Genomic DNA, 15,568 nt, shown 5'->3' with positions numbered 1-15,568 from the left:
ACCCCAGTGCTTAACCTGTTCTTTTTAGTGTTTGTATTTCTTTTCTCTCGATAAGAGGGGCCTCCCTTCTCTATATCAAAAAGAATTGCTTCAAACAAAAAAAAAATGAAACTACAATATTACAATAAATTTTTTTATAAAAATATGTTGTTATTTCATGCATTTAATCGATTCATTTTTGTTGCTTAATAATGTTATATTTTTAAATTTGTTATGAAGAACTATGTTATAATGTGTTTCCTAAAATTTGAGGTTTATTTATATATTTGAAATGTAAAAACTCATTTCTCTTTTCATTTTAAAAATACATATATATTTTTTTTTTTCCTAAATGGGCTCGTTGTGGTTTTTTTTCCTCCATACACGTTGGGATTAGGCCGGGGCGTGGTCGGGTATGCATTCCCACCCGTTGCCCGGCCCATTTCCATCTCTAAATAAGGTAATATCATAGTATAAAATTAATAGTAATGTGTACTAATCAAGTTTGTATTTTGATATAGTATTGTTAACCAAATTAATCTTGTATCAGTTTAATGAATACAATTATTAATATTTATATTTGGGCAAAAAATTGATAGCGGCAACTCCAACCAGTCTCATATGAAACATGCTTTTAAGGACAATAATGTGAGGAGACATTTTTTGGCTTATTCAACGACTAAGGCTAGCCCGTGGGGGTTGGGGGGGGTTGGGGGGATGAGATCGAACCCATGACTTGTCTTGTATTTTGACAAAATGTCAAAATCTTCCCGCCCCTTTAAGCCACATGTAAAAGACAGTGTTAGAGAATTTCAAATAGTTAAGCTGTAATTTTTCTATATTAGAGTATGAAAACAAATATCTAAAAAAAATATATCCAACTCCAAGAGCTACTATATTTTATCAATTATAACATTAATAAAGTTAATAAAATATTCAATACCTTTAATAAAATATTATTTTTCTCTCATACACATTTATTTTTAATTTTTTATTGGTGAGAAAAAATTAAAATATTATTTCTCTCTCTTCTATATAGTTTTAGAGATTTCTCCAAATTTGTAGATTTTCATCTTATCTCTCTTAGAACATCACTAATAGTTATGTTATATTTTTCCAAAATAGAGTATCAAAAGTTAAAATTTCCAAAAAAGTTACATCTAACTTCATCATGTACTCTATTTTAGTAATTATATTATTAACTATATTATTAAAATATTCAATACATTTAATAAAATATTATTTATCCATCTTAAATACTTAATTTCTATGTCTTTTATTGGTAAAAAAATAATTAAATATTATTTCTTTCTTATAAATATGGAGTTTTAGGGCATCTCCAACCCAACCACTTAAAATATAACACTAAAAATGATGGATTTTTTTAGAACATTAAAAAGAATCAACTACAACCACACACTAAAAAATTCTTCGTGATCTTGATCCCGATTGAGGCCTGCACAATTGCAGTGTCCTAAGACCAAAATTCGCCGCTATAATTGGCGTTCATCTAGAGGATACAACAACCAAATTTAAGTTTGCACTTGAATCTGGCGAAATTAATCTGTCGTTCAGGTCGGGTTAAAGCCCGATTGAGGCCAAGGCCCATCTTTTGACCTTAAATATGTATCAAGAAGAGGCCACAATGAAACACCACACACCAAAGCTCAAACTTTTAAATAATTCATTTAATGCTCAAGGGTTGGTGTATATTAAGTGGGTTAAATTTCCTTGGCTCTCCTATGTGGGACAATGTTTCTCACTATTAAATCAAGTTCCAACAAAAGGAGTGGTTACAATGGTTGGGTTTTGTCGTCGATGAGGAACAAAGCCGATCATGACATTCACTCAAAGTCTTATATCTTTTCGTTGAACTTCAGATTTCTTTTTGAACCAACAAATATGTTTTGTACCCTTTGTCGTGGATCTGAAGATGATTGGGCTTGTTTTTTGTTGGTCTGCTTTTGAATTATGATTTCTCTTTTGATTTACTCTTTCATTTGAGTTACGATTTTGGATCTGGATTTGGGTTTTGATTTAGGTTTTGATTTAGATTCAATTTTTTATTTGGGTTTTGATTTATGATTTGCGTTTATTTGGAATCTGAGTTTTGTTTGGAATTATAAGCTTGTTTTGGAATCATGATTTGTTAATTATTTTGCATGTATTTCATCAACCATTTTAGTTTCGCCGGAGAAGATGACCGGAGAGGTTTTATTGGAGAAGATGACCTATAATGCTTCATCAGACTATTGGGTTCGCCGAAAGTGGGTTTGGGTTTGGGTTGTGGTTAGGATGCATCAATTGATCGTACATATAGATTAAGCATGTGTACACTAAAATTATCTAAAAGCAATAGAAAAAGACGACAATATGATAAAACAAATAAGTCAAAAGACCAAAATGTCCTTTAAATTAACTGCGTTTCTTAACAGATTTAACAAGATAGGCCAAATCCGAAACAAAATGGCAACACATGGACCAAATTGGAAACAAAATGGTAACCATAATTACCAAAACCGTAATTAGCCTAAAAGTGGGACGAGAATTGATTGTGAGTAACAACCAAAGGGACCAAAACTGTAATTTACTCTTATATTTAGGCGCTGATTTTGTTCTGTAAGAATTTGATACCTCAAGTCCTCGCGCATTTTGCGTTTTGAGTCATTAACATTTTGGGTGAAAAAAATATTCAGATTGCATAATACAGATTTGTTGGTAGATTTGGCTTTAACCCGAAAACACATGCTCGGGATGTTTTGATCCGGGATGGTAGCAAACCTGGATCGTAGGTCAGAAAGCTCGACCCGATAATTGGAGATCGGAAATGGTATTCTTCTGCAAGTCTGATTATTCCCAACTTTCATTTATTTGATCTCTTCATTCTATACGCCTTCATGTCTTCGCAACATAAGGTAAATATTGCATAATTTCTCTAGCATCTACTTGATTTTTAACCATTCACATTGATTTCCTTGGTTTGTGAAGTTCTGTTTTTTGTGATATTTGGTTACTAGTCTAGGGTTTTGTGTTTGTTGTTTGTGTTTGTGTTTGATTCCTAAGGTCTTGAATTTCCAAACGAGGTTCAGTAAATAGCTTTGGTGAATGGCTCTCATGTTTGAATTGTGTAAACTACAATATCATTTGAATTAGAAAAAAGGTTGGTAAATTAATGTTTTTGGTTTATGTTATATTATTTTCTCTTCTTTTTTGTCAGATTCGTATGCGAATCTTAAAATTTTGATTGGAGTTTCGTCCTGGTTTTGATTCCATAATTTCAAACTCCATCATCCCCTGCACCGCATATGCGGCTTTGGGGTGGTCAAGCTCTTTGAATGAAGCCGTACCATTACAAATGAGCAACAACATGATTTGTTTTGTTTAGTCGTGCTTATATAAATGTATGCGTGCTATAGGAGAATACCATCCACACGAACCAAAGAAACAACCTCCTCTGTTCAGACTTGGGAAAAGGCTCACCTCTCTCATATTAATCCAACACATCCACCCAGTGCCCATCTGCCAGATGATTTTCATATTTCTTTCTATTTTCTTTGCATCTCAACGTCCCTGGTGCACTAAACCTCCTTTGCACCTCTCCACAATCTACCATCTAGATAGTCATCTAGGCTTTATTGAACTCGGTTTTTACTATCCATGGAAAAAGAATGCCATTGTTTTCTCTTGCGTGATCACAGATAGCTTGAACAGAAGGCTAGGTTAAGACTTAGGAAAGGAATTCTCGCTGTAGTTCATAAACTTGAGATTCTGTTTGCTATTGCCACAACTCATACGCCTTTCCCATATTTAACTATTTCTTTTTTATTTAGTAGACCATTATATGATTAGATTTCATTCCCTGTGTTTGAAGACCTCAAAGTGTTGATTTTGTTACTCTTAAGAATGTTCTGGTCCGTCGAATATATGAATTTTTTTTTCTTCAAATAATGTAAATAATCCGTGTTATGTAATCTGGCATAAGTTCTGTTTCTTGATACTGATGAATGACCATCTTGGGTGATCACGTTGACGTTTACTCAACCCTTTTCTGATTATTTTACTTGTTTTTGGTTCCATGACATAAATTTCACAGGACCCTGTATCAATGGCTGATGTAAATGAAAAGGATGACGTTTCAAAATCTAACTCAAGTCCCAAAGAGGATGGGGCTCAAATAGTTCTTATACCATCAACTGTATCAAGTACATCAATAGTGCTTGTGGAGAAAACTATGGCACGTCCTGGAAGTACAAACGGTATGGAAGACGGAAATTCTCTGGTAGGACTTGAGATAGACAAAGGACACAAAAAAGAAATATCTTTAACAGAAGGAGAAACAGACGATGCCCAAGCTGTCACAGAAGTTGCAGAAAGAGAAAATGATGAGAAGACCAAAGAACATATAACTGGGGAAAATTTGGGTGGGAATTTAAAGGGAAAAGGAAGTAAACGTAGGAAGGGGAACAAAAAGAAGATGGCAGCACAAAAGGCTTCTGAGATGGTGATTGGGGATTCAAATGAAGGAAATGAAACAGTAGCAAGTATAGGTGAAAGACTTACAATAGATGAACATCATGACAAAGAAAAGGCTATTGGGGAAGAATCATCACACGAGGAAGATGCTGCCAGAGAAGTTGCAGAAAGAGAAAAAGACGAGAAGACCAAAGAACATATAAATGGGGAAAATTTGTGTGGGAATTCAAAGGGAAAGGGAAATAAGCGTAGAAATGGGAACAAAAAGAAGAAGGTTGCACAAAAGGCTTCTGAGATGGTGATTGGGGATGCAAATGAAGTAAATGCAACAATAGCAGCTAAAAATGGACTTACAATAGATGAAAATCATGACAAAGAAAAGGCTATAGGGGAAGAAGCAACACATGAGGATGTCAAAGAAGCTTCAATTAAAGGAGAAGCTGAGGAGAAATCTGAGGAGAAGAAAAAAGGAGAAAAATTAGGCAATGGTTCCAATAGAAGGGGAAGGAGACCTAGGAGGAACAGGAAGAAGGAGGTTGCACAAAAGGCTTCTGAGATAGCCGTTGTGGATGGAGATAAGTCAGAATCCTCTAGAAAAAAGAAGGCTTTAGAAAAGGTTAAGAGCATGGGAATGGTGTTTATGTGTAGTTCGAAAACAAAAGCTGACTGCTTCCGTTACAAAATTCTTGGGCTGCCTGCAGGCAAGAAAGATCAGGTAGCAAAGGTCTATAAAGGGATGAGGCTGTTTTTGTTTGATGTTGATCTGAGATTGATGTATGGGATTTTCAAAGCTGCGGGAGCAGGAGGTTTTAACATTGAACCAAAGGCGTTCAAGTCGGCATTTCCATCTCAAGTTAGTGATATATTTATCTACTTAGACACATTGATTCATACACAGCAAACACACACACATACATGATATATATCTCCGTTATAGTGGTCCAGTCGGTAACTTATTTGTTGATTTTAGGAGTTTCTGGCTTCTATGCATATGCACACACAATGTTAAGTGATTTACTAACTGATAAATGTCGAGATATTACATCATAAAGATCAACTGCTTTGCTATCTGATTATAGTACGGATCTAATAATATTTGAAAGGTAATTTTTTGGATGTAATACCAAGGAAATCTCTGTATGGAATATTTTTTCTTGATGCTTCTAGTAATTCTTCTCAAGGAAAAATGAAAAAAGACCTGGAAGCAGATACCTTATCTTTTGGATCTTAATGACCAAAATATGCTTGTCAATTAAGAGTTGATATATCTCTCTATATATAATTGTCATTTGACCCAGTAGAGTAATTTTAAACTGGGATGCATTGATGCTATTATTGCATATCCGTCTTGACGGATCTTTACTTGCTTGAAATCCTCACATCACCCAATCACCGTATTCCATATTCACCAGATATGTCATATGTGCTTGTTGTTTTCCAGATACACTCTTTTGCAAGCTGGGGTCTTCATGAAAATAGTCTCTCTACCTCGGGGCAAATGATAAGCATGCATACATTTTACTTCCCAAGACCCTATTCAGTGTGGAATTTATTGGGTTTGTTTGGTTTTCATATGAGGCCCAGCCATCCATGATAAAATTCATTTTATGGATGACCACTAACATGGCAAAAGATCTTTAAAGAGATAGAATCAGGTAAAATTAGGTTAGACATGAGCGTATTGGCCTTGGCCCACCACCCCTGGTATTGCAGCTGACGACATCGACAAACACGTGAACCATATTTTACATAGATTGAAGCATGAGTGCATGACAATGCTTGTTTTGTAGTAGGACGAGGATGAGGATGTGATGCAGTTCCATAAATTAACTTCAGCTCCACAGAATGACCTATTACTTAGTGATCTAAATAGCTCATATTGTCATTTTGGCCTGGAAACATCTACTTGTCCTGTATTCCTTATCAGGTTCAACCTTAATTATGTTACTTTTCCAACCCAAATATTTTATCTCTGTATTTTTCCTTATATAATATCAGTTTTTCTAGATAATTTGGTGGGAATATTTTTTACTATGTTAAAGAAGTTTTCTTTGTTTCATCCTTGCTATTCTGGCCTGACTAAAATAAGATACAGAGTATCTTGTTGTTCTTCTTGTTTAGCCTACTGTCCTTCACAACTAGTTTTGGATCAAGTTTCTATTGTTATTACTCACAATTGAATTCGCAAGTACTTTGTTTACCTCCTTGTTTAGCCTATTGTCAAGTCTCATCTAGTTTGAGGTCAAGTTTCTATTGTTGCTGCTACTCAGATGACTTTGCAAATAGTATGTTTTCCTCCTTGTTTAGCCTATTGTCGGGTTCCAACTAATATAGAATTTAGTATGAATTTGTAAACGCACACTACTGAGAAACTAAAGCTACAAGCCTACTGAAAAACCTCTCAGAGATGATAAAATAACATTTTTCCTTAGTAAATATCAAGTTCTGTTAGAGGCACCAACAGATGTCAGAAACTCCTAGGCCATATATGCTTCACTTAATTTATTTGTTAAGGTTGCCAAAAACTCTTGGATCTTATTGCTTATTCTGCAATTGTGCTGAAACTTACCCAATTAAATTAAGTCTCAAACAGTTCCAGTCTTGCCCAAAATGATGTTTTGACCCTGCAACTCCAGACACATTAAATGTTTGACGGAACGGTCTAGATAGCTACTATCAAAGCAATCTGTTTATGATGTAATGCACTAGAAGAATTAGACATCAATTCCATGTTTTTGGCCGGTACAATATGCTATTATTTTTTTTGTAAGGGTGTCCGGGCCAAAGCCCGACTACAATATGCTATTATTGATTGACATAATTCAATCTGTTCAAGCTTATTGCTTGCTAAAGGGAGAAAACTGCACTATAATGTAAACAATAACAAATCCATATTTTTTTGTTTCCTTGATTTACTAAAAGTTCACAATGGGGGACGATATTGTTGAATAGAAAATAACAAGAAGCTATAGGTGCTTTAAAATGCACTTGATACGTTGGGTGCGATCCAACTTGAAGGGTAGAAGTGATTTATACATAAGGAGAATTGTTGAACCATAACCATTGATGTAGAAGTCTGTAGGTGGTTGTATAAAAATAAACATTTGATGTTTCCTCTTGCACACTGATATTAATAACGTTCTCATGAGTCTAGGTTCAGTCCAACTTTAGCAGGAAGTGAGCTGTGATGGAATTTAGCTGTTTAATCAACAATAAGTTGCCTACTTCTCATGTCTGTAGTTCTAATTAAGATGATCATAGGTAGCAGTGACGACTTCTACTGATGTAGAGGTTGCGTATATGTTGTTCATGGATATTATCAATATATAACTCCCTGCTCCGGGGTGGCAGAAAAGCCCACCTCTTAAGAGTCTTGAGATGCCGAGGATTCATAAAAGCAAAGAAGCAATTAAAAAATACTTCAAAGGAATTGAAGGAGTCTTTGTGTTTTAGAGTGTCAGGCAACTAAGCCTAAAGTGGATTCTTTATTGCTTCTCGTACCTTCAAGTGCAAAAAGGATGTAATGACAAATTTGTTGACAATTTTTATTTCCTATCAAGCCAGGTTTGCACATGCTCTGGAATTAATAAACTGAGGGATTAAGCACTTGTCTCAAACAGCAGTTAGGACACAAAAGGATACGAGGATATGTCCTATCTGTGCTAGTTTGAAGTTCTTGTTCTTCTACGTTTAGGAAGGGTTATTTCATATATTGAAATTTGTAGCCTCAATCTAGTAACCTGTTACCTTCCTTGATGTCAGAAAGTATTAGCTTGTTTGTTCAGAAAAGGATTCTGCTTGTGCCATGTTTCGATCTTGTCTTGAGATATTGGCCTTTAGACATGTTAACCAATTGTAAGTAATGTGCTGTCTACTGGGTGTTTGCTAATAATGTCAAGTTCTGTCTATCAACATTACCATGCTCAAATCTTCGAAATTCTGATTTTATTGTTACAGTTGTGTGTCAAAACATTGTGTTCCCTGTCATGCCAAGTTACCACATACGGTGTTATATTTTGCTGCAAGGAATAAAGAGGGGCATATGATGTATGTCTTGTGATGAAAAAGCGTCTTTGTTGTTTGAGGGACTATCACAATCAATCATTTTATTGAAACATATAATATTGCACGACCTTCGTGTGTGCCTCATGAATTGATAAGTGCTACCATAGTGTTGAGGCTTGTGTTTGATTAGTAATCCTTTCACACTGTTATCCACTGTACAATGTCGGTTCTTATTGTTTTGTCTCCCATTATTAATGTCAAATTTTCTGTGTGATCAAATGCATCAACTCATGTATCATTCTCGTGTATCTGATTTATTTTTCTGTCAGAACTCCTTAATTGATTACTAACAAAAATATGTAATTATGTTGTAGGTTCGATTTACTGTGATGCAGGATTGCTTGCCATTGGCAGAGGAAATTTTTAGGAATGTCATCAAAGAAAACTACTATAGTAGGAACAAATTTGATTGTCAACTGAATGCGCAGCAGGTATGTCTTCTTCTCTTTGTAATTTGTTTCATGAATATATCGAGACAAATATGTTCTAAATTGCAGAACTATCCCCGACAACCGTACTTTAGTTACAGTATCAGTAAATTTGTATTCCAAAGGTGACGAAGTTGTGTAAACTTTTTGTTGCTGCGAAAAGTGGCCCCAGTCCACAAAAGGCCATAAAAAATCATCGAAGTGGGGCAGATGAAAGTCGTAGAAGTAGACAAGGTGCTCACATAGCTAGAGACGGAAAGAAACGCAAAAGGTGGTCCCCGGAGGAAGAGACGCAACCCCACCCTCCTTCGGGTCGGGAGCGAAAAAGGTACCAAGACTATGGTCAGCCCCATGTTAGATATGAACGGGAGGCTTTTCCTTCTCCGGTGCGCCCTGTTGCAAGATACCTTCCACCGCCACCTCCGGAGGAGCTGGCTCCTGTGAGGTCATATGGCTACGAGAGTGCATACTCTTATGCACCAAGGCACCATGATGAGATGGTTAGTCGGTCCTACCGTGTTCTAGATACAGAACCAAGGCACCATGATGAGATGGTTAGTCGGCACCAAGAGCACGATAGGGAACATCATCACTTGTATGGCAGAGAGCCTCTTACATACCGTGATGATGGGTACCCCTTCGTAGGCCAAAGAGTCGAATACCATCACCATCCAGCAGCAGCTGCTGTATTGCCATCACACTACCGCCTTGTAAGCAGAGAGTATCCTCCTCCTTCTGCAACACAACCAACAGAGTATCGTCTTTCAGGAGGCTTGCAAGCGGCTGGATATCGTGATGTGGGCCATGCATCCGAGTATCGTTCTTCCACAGCTTCATTTCTGGAATACCATACTCGTGGTCGTCCTTCTCGTTATGGATATTAGTTTGATGGTTCATGCATAGGAGGCAACACCATGATATTCAGCCTTCTACCAGTGTTTTGTGGGCATGTTGAGTTGAGGGTACACCAAACCTTCTTTCTAGAGAAGAGATAGCTCTAGTCCAGACCTTTCGTGATTCTTTCAAGTAGAATTTGTGTCTGGAGAAGACATTTGATTTTGGAATTGGTATGGTAATTTAAAAGAAGTGAGAGAAATGCAGACTTTTATGGCTGGTGAGTGATGATATGCAATGCATGCCGTCATCATCATTAATGTTACTAGTTCATTCTTATCAGCCATGTTTCTATTCTCACTTTCGTTCTTTTCTAGTCTGATTCTGCTTTAAAACCCAACATTATTATCATGCTTTATCTGTTAACACATTTGATTTGGGATTGACAGCCGTTTGCGATCCTGATTTTGAGTGGGATATATGACGGGTTCGTTTCGTTTGGGATGGGTAGGGTAGGGGTAAAAGATGTGAGAGCAGTGGAAGCTGCAGATTCTTATAGCTGGCGATTGATGAGTGTTGATCATATTTTTTGTTCATTTTTGTGCTATTATTAAGGGTTAAAGCATCCAGTAGTAACTAATGGATGGATACAAGTGTATTTCCAATGATTCAGTTTTAAGCAATGTAGAGATTGATGAGAGGATGTATTCTCTTATAAGCAAGTTATAAGAGGTCAATCCTCTTAAAAGATAACATGTGATTGTAGTAGTCTAATGCTTGCTGCTTTAGGCTAGCGAGTAAGGAGGTGGATATCATTGGAGAATGTGAATGTGTAGGCTAACGGGTAAGGAGGTGGATATCATTGGAGAATGTGAATGTGTGGTCATACACATTACACAAAGAGAAGGTTGAGGTGACATAATGGCATGTGATATGAGATGGTTTGATCATTTCCCTTAAATGAATGGAGACAAAAGAGGATGATGCTAATGTTAATGCTATGATGGGTGAAGGTTAATTTTTATTCTCTTAGAGATAGGGTAGAGTTGTGAACCAAGATTCTCAACACACCCACACATATATACATACACATATATGTATATACATACATATACATGTATATATATATATATATATATAGAGAGAGAGAGAGAGAATATTATTTAAGAATATGTTTGAACTTGTAATTAATTTGAAATAGTAAAATAAAATGTTGTTGATTGATACTTGTTGCTTTATTAAGTGCTTTTAATGTTGTAGGTTAAAGTTTTGGTTTCTCTCTTTAATAACTCAACCCAACTCCTTAGGGTTAGAAGCAAATATACATCTTCATATGAGAGACACGTTTATATAAGAACAATAACTAAATAAAAGAATAAGAAAATGGTAGAATTAAATGTGATTTTTACTCTAAAATCACGTGTAAAATCATTTGTGTCTCATGCGAATTTGGTCATGATCTAAGGTTGCAGGCCACGTCGGGCACATAACTTTTTATTAATTGTTGGTGTAAAATAACATGTGATTTATACGTGATTTAATAGTTTTTGAGTTCTTTTATTTCGTTACTATTCTCTTTGAACCTCCCCCTCCCATCTATCTATCTATCTATCTATCTGTCTATATATATATATATATATATATATAGGTGTTTTCATTTATAATCTCAATCATTAGTATAAATCAATCTCAACTGTTCATCTAATTTAATGAATATCTGATTCTATGAATCTCGATCATTTTCTAATACAAAGTGTTAATCATAAAAAATGAACTATGATAATCTTTTCCATAAATATGTAAATCATGATAAAAAAAAAACTCTATTTTTAAAAATATCTCAAATTAATTGGTTTGTACTAATGGTTGAGTTTGTAAAAGATCCCTTCTCTATATATGTATATATTCGTACGAGATTTGATCTATTTTTAAGATCACTTCTTTTTGATGTACGGTTGGAAAGCCGTTACTGCCTTACAAAATTTTGGTTAAGTTGAGTTGGGTTAATTCCATATAATCGGCTTAGAGTTTTCGGGTTGGGTGCAACCCTACTTTTATCGTTGAAATAGTGTAAGTTTTTATAGTTTACCTTTTCTTATGTGGTGTTAGGTTTCTTTAAAACGAATAGGTTTAACAAGAAAAGAGCATCAAAGTATATTTACAATCATTTTTCTTTTAGAAATCATATAAAGTTGAATCATAAGTCTGAAACCAACTCTTCAATATCAGCTTTGAATATGTTACACAAAGTTGATCAACCAGGTGACATTATTCTATCAATTCAACATGATTTTGTTAAACAATGAACAAACTCAAAAACACTTTAGAAATACTTCAACTCACAATCCTTTGTTTTTTTTCTTCTGTAATTGTGGGTTTATAAGTCACTTTATGCCCACATTGCACATGAGTTGGGTTGGGTTGGGTTGGGTTGGGTTGGATTGGATTGGATTGGCTGAGTTAAACAATCCAACCCAATGTTTGTGATTTAAAAGTTCTCAACCAACAAAACTATAACCTAATTCAAACCGTGTGTGTTGAGTTGGGTTGGTCGGATAAGTGTGTGTTTAAATGAAGTAAAATCACAATGAGAATATATAACAATGTCATCTGGAGAGGCAATGACAATTGGTTCAGACACAAAACCTCCGGCCTGTTCAGAGGGGATTATCCTCAATGGAAGAACAGATTCCTTGATTTCATTGACAGACAAAAACTTGTCCCTTTGATGAGAGAATCTATGGAAGATGGACCAACCGTCTTCATGGACATCATATCGGCTTCTCCTAATGCCAATTTGCCAATCCTCGTACAACAACAAGTGACGAGGAAGTATGCTTCCATGAGAGAGATGGAAAAGACACGAGTTGATGCTGATAGGATGATAAGGTCCTACATTCTTCAAGGTCTCCAAATGATATCTATACCAATATAGATAGTCATAAACAAAGTGGGAAGACCATGTGGGACCAGATAGAGAAGTAGATGATGGGGAGCCGTATATGTGCTCATATCAAAGTGACAAACTACATCAAGAGCTATGAGAACTTCAAGGCAAGAGAAGGTGAGATGGTGAAGTCTGTCTACGAGAGGTTTTGCAATCTATTGAATAAGCTTAGAAAGAATGGGATACAGAAGACACTGATAAAGAACAACATCAAGTTTCTGAGCAATCTTCAATCGGAATGGAAGAGATTTGCTTCTCAGATTAGTCAGAGCAAGTCTATCAGATGTGGACATTCACGTAGTTTATGAGACGTTGCTGCAAAAAGAAAAGAAACCGAGTGCTTCTTGGGAAACCAAGTGCAAACAGAATCATGAGCTAATTGTTACTCTCTCTTGTAAAAAAGCTCAAAACTTGCAATTAATTAAATCTTTGAAAGAAGAAAATTAGAGATTTCTAAACAATAACGATAAACGTTTCTAAGACCTTGATGTATGAAAAAGTATGTTATGAAAATTATAATTTAATGTCAAAACTTCAGAATCTTGAAGAAAGATTGGTTAAAAGGGTTCAAACAGATCAAACGATTTTAATGAACAAACCAAATGAATTCTTATTTTATCAACTCAAAGTTGGCTTGGGGTTTGAAAACCCAAGTTGCTTGGGAAAGGCAGTTTCACAAGTTCCAACATTTTATAGTTATCTTTATATGAAACTAGATCCTAAATATCGAATGAAGTTAACTCCATCATTTCCTAAAGTTAAGGCAAGAGAAGATGCCAACAAGAAAAGATTGGACAAAATGCGACTTCCTTTTATGAATGCTAAACTGAATGAGTCATATCCTTATGTCAGACAACCTCTGTCGGATGACTATTTCATAAGCTACACTAAGGAAGAACTTTCCCAAAACCAACCTGAACATACTGAAATTGATGTTGAACCAAAAGTGTATGTTCCACCTTTTCTTGAAGAAAAGATTTCAGAAATAACAAAAGTTTTTTAAGAAGAACATGATCAAATGCTTTTAAAGATTAAAGATCTTGAATTTTCTGTTTCAAAGGCTTCTAATGAACTAAGGAGATTACTGAAAGGAAAATCTATCATGGAGCACGTGAATCCGACTCCACAGCCACAACGATTACCTACTTCTGAGCCTAGACAACCAGCCGAATGCTCCACCGAAGAAAAAGTCCTTACTTTATGCAAAGTTGTTGTCCGAGGCAGATGATTGAGTACAAGTAGAAGCTGACCTCATTGGCATGCTCAGGGTGCAAACCCAACCTGAATATGTCATCAGACCGAAATTCTACGCCTTTCAAAATAAGGTCCAAAAGCAGTTTCTGCAGTCTATCTACTCAGCTCAACTCCATGGCAAACGCCATCAGAACATCGTTCCAAGCTATGTTCGAGAGGATTCAGATCCTTGAGGACTTGTGCAAGAGTCAGGCAGGTGGTTCAAAATGAAGACATGATGACGGGGACGATGGCCTCGATCATCATGAGAAGGAGAAAAGACAGAGAACCACCGGCCCTGACATCTCTCGTCAAATCTAAAGACCGACTACAAGTACTGAACCATCACAACCTCAAAGTCAAAGACAACCTGATGCCACCGAAGCGGCTGAGGTGGAATTAGAGCCAATGGTTGAAAAGTCGGAGGCTGCTAAAGGTCGAAGTGCTGAAACGACTAATGTTGCTTCTGATGAAGAAGGGCCTCAGCCTCAACAAATTAAAGAAGATATCGACAATTTCTTTGCGTTCTTTGATGACAAAATGCTTGAAGAAAGGGATTTCGACCACATCAATGATCTCAACGAAGCCTTACCAGAATCACCTCCAAGAAATCGATTGATTCCCCAACCACCAACAAGCCAGAGAACCTCGGGCCAGAGTACTCCAACAACAACTCATGTATAGAGGTGGGAGAGAACAAGAATCAGGGTCCCGTTCCTTAAAGATACCGAGTTTAAAGTCTCCGTCAGAAGAATTGTTGAATTGGATCCGGTTTGAGTTCTCTGGATCACTCACCTCAATAGCATTCAGGTCATCGAATACATGCACATGCTAAAGGCTAAGTCTCAACCACTAGAGATGGTCAAGACAAGGCACAAAATAGTGGGCATAAAGGATATATACATTGACAGACTCGTGAACGTTCGATTCCCAGTTTTCATTGTTATCAGAATTGACGGCAAGGAATGGAAGTTCTCAGAAGTTGACTTCAGGAACTTATCTTTTGAAAACTTCGAGAGCATGTACCTAGACATCTGTAACTGGACAATCAGGCCGGAAGACGTGCAAATAGCTCTTAAAGCTATCAAGCACTTCATACTTCGTCAGATAATGCTCGGATACATGACGGACTTACAGATGGGCATCGAAAATAATCTATCGAAGATAAACCCGTTGAAGCCGAATCAGAGTCTAGAAGACATAGAGTCCCTGCCTTTGTTCCTGATCACATAGCAGCCTGAGGTTGGCATAGTGTACTCCAACAACATCGGAGAAAAGAAGTTCATGAGGTTCAACGAGCTAGCAACTTATTCAGATGGAACCATAAAGCTCATCAAACTGAAGCTATGAAGTAAGCTCGAGCTGGAAAGAAAAGGTCTTGATAAGCTTGAGCTGGAAAGAAAAGGTCATGATAAACTCAACCCATATGACAAGAACTTGATGATGAATACTCTGGACCTTATTGACAAAAAGCTGGAGTACATAAGAATAATGCGAAGATTCGAGACATACTTTGGTCACTGTCCGAGAAGACAAAAATTTGTTTAGAGCTGCATTATTACAAAAGGGGGAGAATGTTAGATTTTTTATTTTGTTTGTAATAAAGTAG

At 36.3% G+C, this 15,568-nt stretch overlaps 1 protein-coding gene across 1 annotated transcript; it reads left to right on the top strand.

The window, feature by feature from the left end:
* The first annotated feature begins 4,084 nt into the window (after positions 1-4,084).
* Positions 4,085-9,829, top strand: LOC112505675. The gene is made up of 3 exons (XM_025109577.1): positions 4,085-5,305; positions 8,832-8,948; positions 9,071-9,829. Exons 1-3 carry the CDS (start codon positions 4,085-4,087, stop codon positions 9,827-9,829), a joined length of 2,097 nt encoding a protein of 698 aa, XP_024965345.1.
* Positions 9,830-15,568: the final 5,739 nt, after the last annotated feature.

Source organism: Cynara cardunculus, assembly GCF_001531365.2.
Source record: "Cynara cardunculus var. scolymus isolate 2C chromosome LG 2, CcrdV1, whole genome shotgun sequence".
NCBI lineage: Eukaryota > Viridiplantae > Streptophyta > Magnoliopsida > Asterales > Asteraceae > Cynara > Cynara cardunculus.
The sequence above is the reverse complement of the archived record's forward strand: the minus strand, read 5'-3'. Positions and strand labels throughout refer to the sequence as shown.